Here is a 12,561-nt window from a genome sequence, read left to right on the forward strand (position 1 = left end):
CCGAAAAGTCAATAAATATGTACATCTTTTTTCTTAATCTTTACTACCACTCGTACAACTCGCCATGTTGTCCTTGATCTATCATTTCCAGGTCAGATGCCAGTTACGGGATTTCCTGTATGCGCACAAGGAGACAGCATTACGCACACTTTAATCGACCTATCGCCCCAATTAGATTCACCTCAATCAGATTACTGACGGCACGTAAACATAGTGACCGCCAGATGGCGTACTGCGGCTCTAATTTGGAAGTTAAATAAAGCACAAAGACCTAAAAACATGCGAAATTCCCTTCATCGCAAGTTTTCGGGCGAGTTTGACACCCCTTTGGTAAACGCAAAGACTTTTCTCTTTGCTGCCAGCTCTTACTTTGACACAGCTGGATTTTAAAAGCTGGAATTTGTTTTGTTCCTCATGTTTGATTTTATTATTGAAATCGTTACATTACGTTGAATGAGCTCACCCGGCGTGTAGCGAGAAGAGGGGGCGGGAGATGTGGAGAGGTGACATTCGTCTGACCAACGTCCCCCCCTCCCTCCTCTTGTGCGTCTGACGTAATCAACGTCGAACGGGACTGTTTGTTCTGGATTTGGGGCGAGGAAGAACTGCGCGCCCTGACAAGCGACCGAGGTAAGTAAAAAAAATGCCTTTTCCGTCATTCCCCGGGGCGACTTTGTTGTGTCAGATGAAAACACACGACCCAGGGAGTCCGCCGAAATGTCCAAATTTGGTCTTGGTGGCGTATTTCGCACACTGGAGGTATGCGCTGTGACAAGCCGACGAGCTGAGCATGAGAGCTGTCTGCAGGCCTTGCAACCGGTGCGGGCATACGAGAGGAGAAATGTTGTGTCTCATGTCGGGGAACCTCGGTTTAGTCGCTCAGTACTGCGTGTCGTGTTTTTCGATGTCTCTTAATACCTGCGTTGAGATTGGTCCCGGTGCACCGAGCGCTCCGTGTTGTCAGTGCACGTTAGCTGCAGGACAGCAGCATGCTAACCAGTTAGCTGCTATGCTATTTGTTTGTAGCCCCGCAGGCCGTATTCGTGACATAAGTTACGTCAGCTCCGTAGCGTACATTACGCACGGTGGCGCAGAAAGCGGTTGTGAAATGCGACGTATGTTATTTTGAGAATATCAGTCCCGTCCTAGTTGTATTCTGGAAGGCCGTTTACGTGCGGAGCTGTCAACCGCTGACGGTGGACATGGCGAAACACTACTGACATGGAAGGTTGGCCAAGCAAAGGCGCACATCTGAAATAATAAACTAATTATTATCGGTAATCTTTTAACGATGCTATATATTTTGGGTCGGTTACATACTCTGGACACCCAAGACTGCCTCGTTAGCCTCTTTGCCTCCATTTGATAACTACATCGACGAAAGAATTAGAACCAGTAAAATAGTGAATAGATCGGTTATTTTTTTAGGAGAGTGTCTGTAGTGTCATGTGATAATCCTTTTCAGTGTCTGGACGTTGGTTGCGAAGGCTCTCCCAACCTTGGACTATACTATACCCTTATCCAGAAAGGGCCAGTGTGGGTGAAGGTTTTTGTTCCAACCAAGCAATTACACACTTGTGTCTCCTAATCAAGTTCCCCAGCAAATACTCTACTGGTTGATTAGTGGGACTGTCCCTTTCTGGATAAGATTGCCCACCCCTGGACAATCAGAAGTACAGACGAAAACTACCTACAAAGACTATTCAAACTTTAGCCTGAACAGTCGTAGCAGCATTTCATAACTGAACAATATTTGCCGTCCTGAATTGGGAGGACGGGTGAGATTGTGATTAGATTTCCTACAGCCTCTAGAATTGATCTGGTGTTTACAATCAGTATTGCTAGCAATGTTAGTACATGCACTTTAAAATTAAGTGACCTAAATCACTGTATTGCACTTATGAGGATTGTGTTCCTCAGAAACCTAAGTAGTTATCCAGTGCATCTGAGTCCCTGGTTCGCTTACATACATTCAAAGGTTTATTTGTCACATACTTCATGGTAGGGCTGTGCAGTACATCGATATTATATAATATGGTGTTATTGCATAAGTATTGCCTTTTCCTGGTTTTAAATGCTGTATTACTGTAAAGTGATGTAATTTTCTGAACCTACCACACTGTTCCAGCTGTTCTGTTCTGTTGTTTGCCTTTGCCCACTTACTGTATTTCCCGGGCTGCAATTCACACCGGAGTACAAGTTACAGTCAGCAAAAAATGTGTTGTTGCAAGGGAAAAAAACATAGCATTAGTCACTTCGATGTATAAGTCGCACTTATATGGTTGGACAGTAGTGCAACCATATAAGTGCGACTTATGCTAAGTGTGGTCAGGGTTTTTTAATACCCACACCCACCCGACCCATATGAGAGCCAATCTGCACTGTCCGACCTGCTAAAAAATGCGTTAATTAACCATCCAAACCCAACCAGCAAACCTCCAGATTTTGCCCAGGCTTCAGCAAAGTGAGCAGTGTTGCGCTATTTCATTTTTGGGATGTTTGCCCAGCATAATACACTGATCGCAAGGCATAGCCTATTGTATCTTAGCCTAATAGCATCTGTGTCTAGGCTACTAAATAAACAGATGAATTTTTCCAAATGGCGTTCTTTATTGCTGAACAGCAGCAAAACAAGTAACCCATCAAGACACGAACTCTTGTCTCTTTATTGTGTGCGCACACACACACACACACACACACACACACACACATACAAACAAGCTTCTCTATGACCAAAAAAGGAGTTTTGGCAGTGTAAACAAAAGCTAAGGATACCACTTAGGGGAAAAAAAACCCATAAGTGAAGCCTCAACACTCGAAAACGCATGCATTGACCGGAACCATGAGCGCAAATTGGTGTGTGTGCTTATTTGTGCGTGTGAGAGAGTGACCGAGAGGGGAAGAGAAGGTGGACTAGCAATGCACAGCCTTGCCTATTGAACGCAATGTTTATGTAAGTTACTTATAACTTACTCGGAGTGCTGCTTTGTCACTTTTTGACCTGCCCGCCTGAACACATGGTATTTTCTAGTAAGTTTCCCCGAACCCGCCCAACACACGCATCACTATAGTACAGTATTTTCACTTGAGTCACAAGATTGAACAGTGCCATCCATTGGCTGTAATTGAAATGCAGTTTATTCATCCCAAAAAATTACATTGTTTAAGTCGCTTTGGACTATTAGTCACAGGACCAGCCAGACGAGTAAAAAACAGCGACTTATAGTCCGGGAAATACGGTTATTATATAGGCATTACTGATGATTATTTATCAGTAATCTGATTGTGTAAATTTTTTGTGAAAGCACCAATAGTCATCCCCACAATAGTACCAGAATATTGATATCAAGGTATTTGGTCCAAAAATATCATGATATTTGGTGTTGTCCGTATCGCACAGCCCTACTTCATATAGAAGTACAATGAACAGTGAAACGCTCGTATGAGCCTAGTGGGAATTGACCCCCTAACCCTCCCTGAGTAAAATGTCATTAATTTTCACTTTCACGGGGTCTGGCTGTTAAATGCAAGGATGTTTTGTTGTCTGCAAGTGTAACAACCTTAAAGACATTATCACAAGCATAATTTAACCTCCGCAAACCCTGTTCTCACTCACTCACTCTCTCTTTCTCTCTCTCAGGTGGGACACTAGTTCCTCTGTTGTTTGGTTTCCTTGCCCCTTCAGAGCATCACTTCCAGAGCTGCTTTACGTATAGGCTAGCGTGGCCCGACTCATCTATCCCGCGCTCAATCAAAGTCAGGTGCCTCCATCTCCTGACAACCCTGAGTGTTTTGCCTCCTCCCCTCCGGGCAGTGAGATATGAATACACAACTGGATTAGAACGAGGCTGTGCGGCAATAAACATGTAAGTTTCAAACTTTTGTCATTTGGTCACAAATACCAGAAAATTAGGCTGGCACACCTTTCGGTAGAATAATTATTTTGCTCCATATGATTATATTTGACTGCTGGGATAGGCTCCAGCATCCCTGTGACCCTGAGAGCAGGGTCAGGGGTTTGGATAATGGATGGATGGCTGGATGGATGGCTGATTATATTTGTTAAATATGATTTTTAGTGTCAAGGATTTTCAGCTCAAAATCTTATAATACAGTTCGTTAATTTATTAATGATCAGCTTGGCTTGTTTATACTTTGTTCAATGGTTCTTCTCAACCAGGGAGTTGTGGCAGTGGAAAACTCTCAAACTTGACTTTTCTGAGATGCTCAGAAAAGTTACTGATCATTAAGTTTTGAACAATAATAATGAGAGACGATCACTTGTCTTTTCTTTGAAACCATTTGTCGCTGAAGTTTTTTTTTTTGGCTCCCCCCCCCCCCCTTTTCTCCCCAGTTGTACTTAGCCAATTACCCTATTTTTTCCGAGCCATCCCGATCGCTGCTAAACCCCCTCTGCCGATCCAGGGAGGGCTGCAGACTACCACGTTTCCTCCAATACATGTGGTAGTCACCAGCCGCTTCTTTTCACCTGACAGTGAGGAGTTTTGCCAGGGGGACGTAGCGCATGGGAGGATCATGCTATTCCCCCCAGTTCCCCCTCCCCCCTGAACAGGCGCCCTGACCGACCAGAGGAGGCGCTAGTGCAGCGACCAGGACACATACCGCATCCGGCTTCCCACCTGCAGACATGGCCAATTGTGTCTGTAGCCAGAGGTAATATGGGGATTCGAACTGCCGATCCCCGTTTTGGTAGGCAACGGAATACACCATTACGCTACTCGGGCGCCCCGTCGCTGAAGTTTTTAAACAGTATCTGATAATCTCTGTGATTTCAATTTAGATTTTGGAACCTAATTGATAGGGAATTCCATTATTAAGTGTCCTTACAGAGATCCTAAATGGCAAAGGAACATAATGAAATCACAATTTTAAACATTGGAATATAAATAATTCAACTATGTATTGCTGAAATGGATGTAGTGGTTCTGCAATAATATAAGACTTATTGTGCTACCCTGTTATCAGTCATTGCCAAAAAAATAAATAAAAAAAATGCTCTTTGATGTGCACGCCAACATCAAGAATACATTGTCTGTGAATCATAACTCAAGAGTCAGGCAAGTTTTCTTTTCAACTTTCAGACCCTTCTTGTTACTTCCCATCACAAATAACAGTATCTTGTATTTCCATTGTTTTTCTTTCTGCTTAATTTGTTTAACACTAGAACGGCCAGGATTTCCACTCCTACCTAAAACGACCATGGGCGGTCAAAATGACCGCTGGTTTTTAAACTCTATATTCTGTCAAGATAAATACCCAATTGAGAACTTAATGCATTTCATATGTTAGTACGTCTGTTAGGAATTGACTGACACCAAAATTAACAATTTAACAACTATAATATTATTTTTTAAACAATTTAAACTTCAGAGAGACATGGTCGAACTTGAATAGCAAAATTGGAAAAAGTGAAAATATTGCCTGAAAAACAAAATGGAAAACACATATTGCTAATCGAACAAACATAACAAGGCCTATAAAACGTGAAATGTAAAAAAAACAACTGAAAATAACTATTGAAACAATTCCAAACAACGACCAGAACTTAAAAACTAATAGAACGCCCATGGTTTTTTTGACTGCCCATGGTTTTTAAACTCTGTTCTGTCAAGATAAATACCCAGTTGAGATATTAATGCTTAACTGATTAATCAATTAATTAATTTAATTAATTGAGATATTGATTGATATTAATATTGAGATATTAATTAATTACTCTCTCCAAAGAGTGTGATAGCTGAAGTGAATGTTATTCAAAGTGTTCAGCCCATCACCACTGGCAACTCAGACACTCCAACTAAACCTTACCAAAACCAAAAAAACGACTTCAACTTTGGAAACTCTCCAATACCCAAAGAATGGAAAGAATAGATAGCTGAAAAACTGATCTCCATGCCAGATGTGTTCGCAAAGCATGACCTTGACTTTGGGTGTACTGACAAAATAAAACATCACATAAAGCTCATGCGTGTTCTCCCCGTGTCTGCGTGGGTTTCATCCGAGTGCTCCGGTTTCCTCCCACAGTCCAAAGACATTACATTACATTACATTACATTACATTACATTACATTACAGTCATTTGGCTGATGCTTTTATCCAAAGCGACTTACAAGAGGTGCATTTAACGTAGGAAATCAGGAGAACTACTAGTCATCAGAGGTCACAAGTGCATCTTCTCTCTAAACAAGCATCTAAGAACAAAACCAGTGCTAAAGTAAAAGCGCAAGAAAGAGTTTTTTTTTTTAAATGAGTGAATACAGTAAGTGCTAAGAGCAAGTAACAGGGTAGCACTTGATTCAACTCCTTTGGATAACAGGGTAGTAGTTCGTGAAGAGGTGAGTTTTCAACCTGCACTGAAAGATGGGCAGCGACTCCGCTGTCCTGACATCAGTGGGGAGTTCATTCCACCACTGTGGGGCCAGGACAGAAAAGAGCCGTGACAGGGTCGATTGGCAGCATGTAGGTCATGTAGGTCAGGTGAATCGGCTACTAAATTGTCCCTAGGTGTGAATGTGTGTGTGTTTCGGCCCTGTGATGGCCTGGCGGCATGTCCAGGGTGTCTCCCTGCCTGCCACCCAATGACTGCTGGGATAGGCTCCAGCATCCCTGTGACCCGGAGAGCAGGATAAGCGGTTTGGATAATGGATGGATGGATATTAATGCATTACATATATGTTAGTATGTCTGCTAAGAAACGACTGACACCAAAATTAACGTTTTAACAACTTCAATACTTTTTTTCAAACAATTTGAAATGGCCATTGTCCAATGCCTGTAAATACTGCAACTCCTTGGTGGTAGTCATGTTGCGTCTGTAACGACGGCTGTACCCAGACATGTTGGCAATAATCAAAAATCAAATTTAGACTATTACTCTGCATTGGAGAATGCTAGTGTGTTTCTAGGACAGAGCAATGAACTTCGCGAAAGAAATGATGTGACCAACAGACATCATAAATAGTGACATGACGCGCACAATCACGCGCATATTACATGCGGTCATTTTGACCGGTCATGGTCGTATCTTAGAACTTTTTTTGTGTGCAATTGATCTAAAACTAATTTTAATGCAAATATATGCAATTTTTGGAGCATTCAGGGAGCGGCAGGTCTGTATCCCCCCCCCCCCCCCACACACACACACACTCACAAACACACACACACAAAGTTACTAAACTTTGAAAATCCAAAATGGTCATAATGACCGGCTTGGTTGTTCTAGTGTTAAACCTCTAGTCATTGATTCGTATCTTTCTTTAGTTTGATTCGTATCTTTCTTTAGTTAAGTTCTTATTCCTATTCCTCACAACCATAGATTTCCAGTATGTGCTTAAAATGTACAAATCACCCCATTTGATGAATTTTCCTTGCTACTGTCTTAAATGTAACGTTATACTAAAAAGTTAGGTGTAGTAAGATAGTTAAGATGTTTAAAGAGTTGAAATTGAATCAGAATGAACTTGTATGTTGTATTGCACTGCATACAGCTAATGTCAGACTAGCAGTTCAACTGTTTGTTTTTTTTAATAAAAAGCTGAATTTATTAAAAAAAAACTGGAGAAACCAATAAATGATTTTCATGCAATAGTTCTAAATAAAATTCTCGCTAACATTTGCATATCTGCAATAAGATATTTTCGAAATGCATGTTTTTAGAGTATTGGATTACTTGTCCGACATATTTAAGACAAACTTTTAAGAGTGTTTTTTTGGGGGGGGTGGGGGGGGTGCCAGTATTTCATGAAAATGATGCATATGAACTATAAGTTATTTTTTTGTTATTTTCCTACCACAGTAGTTCCTGAAATGTGGGTAACCATCTTAGTTTAAGTGACAAATAAGTACCAGTATAAAAACTGATCAGTATATCAATATTTGAGATGTGCAGTTAAAAATGTTTTTGTTGTGTTTTTTACAGTGAAGCTTATCTTAACTTATGAAAGTGAGGCGCATAGCTGTTCATTTTTTCAGAAAGTGAAATTGAAAGTGAAAAATTCTGGATTCTGGATTGTTATTTTAGGACATACAGTGAATGGTCATTATTATATAATGTCATTCAGAAATTCCATTTGGTTTAAAGACTCAGGAAAGGTGTCTTTATTAGACAGTTCAAACCAAATTCTTTTTAATTCTTTAGTTCTTTTTAAAAAGCTGATGTCATGTTCGTGCAACGGAGTCCAGCTACAGTGTACTGTAGACTCCACCCCAAGTCTTAAAGTGCATCTTTTTTTTTCTTTTTCTTTTTTTTTTGTGAACCAGATTTCCCCTGGAGGAGCAAAGGCAGTTGATTTCACATTTAATTTTTGTGGTGGAGAACCTAGTGAGGTTTCTTCCTATTTTTTCTCCCTGTTAAAGGGTTTTTTTTTTTTTAGGGAGTTGTTCCTTATCCGATGAGAGGGTCTAAGGACAGGATGTTGTGTTGCTGTTAAGCCCACTGAGGCAAATTTGTAATTTTTTTTAATATAAATTTATTTCTGATTTTTCCCTTTTTTCTCCCAATTTAGTGGCCAATTGATCCCTATTTTAGTTCAAACACCCACCCTCGTACTGCATGCGTTCGCCAACTGTGTCTCTCCGACCGGCAGTCTCAAAGGAGACGCCTCCCCACTTTCGTGACAAGGCGAATCCAGGCCGAACCACTGCTTTTCCTGACACACAGAGACGCATTCATGTGACGAACACAAGCCGACTCCGCCCCCCTCCCGAAGACAGCGTTTCCAATTATTGCTGCTTCATCGAGTCTGGCCATAGTCAGATCTGACGAGACCAGGGTGCGAACTCCGGTCCCCAGTGGGCAACTGCATCGACACAAAGCCGATGCTTAGACCGCTACACCACCGCGGACCTGGCAAATGTGTAATTTGTGATATTGGGCTATACAAATAAAATTGACTTGACTTGACTATCAAAACGACTCCTGGGAAGTTTATGCCAAAAAAAGAACACAACCAGAATCTTCGAGATTGCCACTTTAACTTTACCATGTATGACAAAGATCTTGTGTTGTAGGCGTCACACACCATGTAACACTTAACCAGCTTTTTGTTGATGTCATTTTAACCTTTGGCGTGAGTTTTCTAGATTTAAGACATAACCAGTGGATTGAGGAGGGATAGATGGAACTCATGTGAACAGAAATGGAGGAAGAGATGGTATATTGTGTGAGGTGGTTGTCGTTAAGGTAACTGAAAGAGACGGTCAAATGTTAATGCTCAGACTTGAAGGAAAGCACCCCCCCTGATTCAGTCAGTTCTCTGTGTTAGTATTGATAAACTAATTTTACTGGTTCTCACCCTGCTTTTTCTGTCACCCCACCCCCACCATAATGGATTTTACAACATTTGGATTTATTTTAAAATGTTCATTCCAGGCATCTAAAAAGCCTGTAGATTGACATACAGCTATACCTGCTAATTGTTTACTTGCAAGTCACTTCTCATAAAAATGTCTGGCTAATTGCTTAACAAATTTTGCAGTCAGTTTACAGCAGCTGAGTTGCATCTTGAAGAGATCTAAACACAATACAATATTGTAAACCAGTAGAGATTCGGCCCCAACTCCTACCCATTCAAGTCCCCCCCCCCACATTGGTCTTCCAAACTTCCTGCTGCAAAGATGCGAAATCCATCATAAGTGTTAAGTTCGTTAATCTGTTCAATAACGTGATAAATTGACAAAGATTTCAACTCTGATCAATAGCCAGATCGATGTTCTTCAACTGTTACAAGGTGCACCCAGTATTGTTCCCATAACTTGTACAAAATAGTGGAACATTGCGCATTATTATGAATGTTAAGTGCTTAGTATTAATAACTCAAATAATAATTTTTTATCCTTAATTTGAGAGAAAAAAATTGATGGGAAAGATGAGACAGATTTCATCTTTAGCCAAAAACATGAACTTATATAATTGAAACCAAAGTGTGTTGAAATATTTTTTGCATAATGGTAAAAACATTAATTGTTGGGGCGTCCTGATAGCGTGGCGGTCTATTCCGTTGCCTACCAACACGGGGATCGCTGGTTCGAATCCCTGTGTTACCTCCGGCTTGGTCGGGCATCCCTACAAACACAATTGGCCGTGTCAGCGGGTGGGAAGCCGGATGTGGGTATGTGTCCCGGTTGCTGCACTAGCGCCTCCTCTGGTCGGTCAGCGTGCCTGTTCAGGGGGGAGAGGGAACTTGGGGGAATAGCGTGATCCTCCCACGCGCTACGTCCCCTGGCAAAGCTCCTCACTGTTGGGTGAAAAGAAGTGGCTGGAGATGTATCGGAGGAGGCATGTGGTAGTCTGCAGCCCTCCCCGGATCGGCAGAGGGAGGGGTGGGAGCAGTGACCAGGACAACTCGGAAGAGTGGGGTAATTGGCCAAGTACAATTAGGGAGAAAAGGGGGGGAACCATTAACATCACACGATGTTTAGCTTTATTGACTCCTGGCATCCTTTGTATTCTTAAACAGATCATAACTCTTTTTGTCCCCATTTTTTATCACAATTTTGACTCGTCCACCCACAGCTGCGTTGGCACTCCACCACCTGTAGTCACTATTTATAATGGTGGGACACAATGACCCCACTGGCTACCCACCTAGTAGCACTGCCAATTGTGCTTACTGCGACGCCGGGTTGAGCCAAAGGCAATACCAGATTCAAACCGAGAACCCCATAATAACTCCTAACTTTTCATTTTCCTTGCCAAAGTCTTCGAAACAAGTCTATTGCCCAGACACTCCAAAAAATCACTCCAATGATTATCACAACATCACCCTCCAGAACGTTAAGTGAAATTTGGCTTGCATGTTAAGTGCAATTACGACATTGCTAATGGTGATGATTATGTTAATATATAATTCTTTCCCTAGAGAGTCAAGTCAGGAGTGTGATGGCCTGAGGGGGTTGCTCCCCATCCCACCTGCCTCTGCCAGGTCCAATCTGTCTAACCTGTCTGCACAGACACCGCAACCCACCATTGCTATGGGAGACGGACTGGAAGCAGGTAGCAGTCAGGCCCCTCCCTCTGTCCCTCCCCCTCTCCCATTCAACCCTCCACCCCCTGAAACATGGAATCCCTCCAGACCTAAACGACAGACCAACCAACTACAGGTAAGGGAAAATGTAACTGTGTCTGGCTTTTGCTTTTTGCAGATGGTGTGCTTTCTGTTGTGATGGAATGTAATTAATATGAGCTGTGATAATTTTTTTTTTTTTTGGTTTTGTTTTTTCTAGTACTTATTGAAAGTGGTGTTGAAGACTTTATGGAAACACCATTTCGCATGGCCCTTCCAGGCTCCTGTAGATGCCATCAAACTCAACCTGCCTGTAAGTAGTCTATTGTTTAAAAAAAGGAAGCACAGGCTCAGAACGTCAGTACGCTTTTTTGTTAGATCTGCTCATATCATGAATTTTACTCCAATTCTGACACTAGACCATTAATTAACCAGAGTGGTGTTAACTCCTGATATACCCTACCCTGTGTTGTCTGTTTGTGTGTGTCCCTTTCTAGGACTATTACAAAATCATCAAGACCCCTATGGACATGGGCACGATAAAGAAACGCCTTGAGAACAGTTATTACTGGAATGCTCAGGAATGCATTCAAGACTTCAACACAATGTTCACAAATTGCTACATCTACAATAAGGTAAGCCCAGTCACACAACCATTTAAGAATTTCTTGGCATTCGATATACAATATTTTGGATAAAACAATATGTTTTTTAAACAAAATTGAACCAAAAGAAGCTTGAGAGATGTTCTCTAAAGCAATGAAATAATTTGGCAAGAAACAAATCTTTGTGGCAAGAGTTTTCAATGTGTGTGTGTGTGTGTGTGTGTGTGTGTGTGTGTGTGTGTGTGTGTGTGTGTGTGTAGTCTGGTGATGACATTGTGTTGATGGCTGAGGCCTTGGAGAAGATGTTCCTCAACAAGATATCCGAGATGCCCCAGGAGGAGACTGAGATTGCTGTGGTTTCTAAGGGACGCCGCGGGGGCAGACGGGAGCAAGGTAAGTGTGGGGGTTGCAGCACGATTGTCTGGGCTTAACTCGTGTATGTTAACTTGATGAGAAAAAACTTTCACAGGATGCCAATGTAAGAAAGGATAAAACAGCTTGTAGTATCTACTTCAGGAATATTCAAAGTTAAGTTCTCCTAATCAGCAAACTGTATTATGGTAAGAAAACCGCATGGCTCGGTCAGTACTTGAGTCACAACTCAACCAAAAGAAAAAAAACAAAACATGTCTTTGTCGAGTTTGCTTTCATAAGCCCACGAGTCCCTATCTCTTAAGCGACAATAACCAAAATTGCTGTTCTAACTGAAAGCTTACACATTGTTGCCTTTTGCAAAATGTCATGCTTACGTCAAATAAATAAATCAAATGATTATTAGATGACATTTTTGGATTTTTTTTCCCCCTTTTTCTCCCCAATTGTACCCGTCCAGTTACCCCACTCTTCCGAGCCGTCCCAGTCTCTGCTGCACCTCCTCTGCCAATCCAGGGAGGGCTGCAGACTGCCACATGCCTCCTACATGTGGAGTCGCC

The 12,561-nt window shown here is 41.8% G+C and overlaps 1 protein-coding gene across 2 annotated transcripts in view; it reads left to right on the top strand.

Annotated features, from left to right (window-relative positions):
• Window positions 1-582: 582 nt before the first annotated feature.
• LOC130112486 (bromodomain-containing protein 4-like) overlaps window positions 583-12,561 on the top strand; it is a 38,603-nt gene continuing 26,624 nt past the window's right edge. For both annotated transcript variants that reach the window (XM_056279866.1, XM_056279867.1), the window contains exons 1-6: window positions 583-630; window positions 3,641-3,866; window positions 10,881-11,121; window positions 11,245-11,337; window positions 11,522-11,659; window positions 11,890-12,022. In XM_056279866.1, the coding sequence (XP_056135841.1) occupies window positions 10,993-11,121; window positions 11,245-11,337; window positions 11,522-11,659; window positions 11,890-12,022 (493 nt within the window). In that variant the 5' untranslated portion in view covers window positions 583-630; window positions 3,641-3,866; window positions 10,881-10,992. The remainder of the gene's footprint in view (window positions 631-3,640; window positions 3,867-10,880; window positions 11,122-11,244; window positions 11,338-11,521; window positions 11,660-11,889; window positions 12,023-12,561) is intronic.

This window comes from Lampris incognitus, chromosome 5 (genome assembly GCF_029633865.1).
Source record: "Lampris incognitus isolate fLamInc1 chromosome 5, fLamInc1.hap2, whole genome shotgun sequence".
Taxonomy (NCBI): Eukaryota; Metazoa; Chordata; class Actinopteri; order Lampriformes; family Lampridae; genus Lampris; species Lampris incognitus.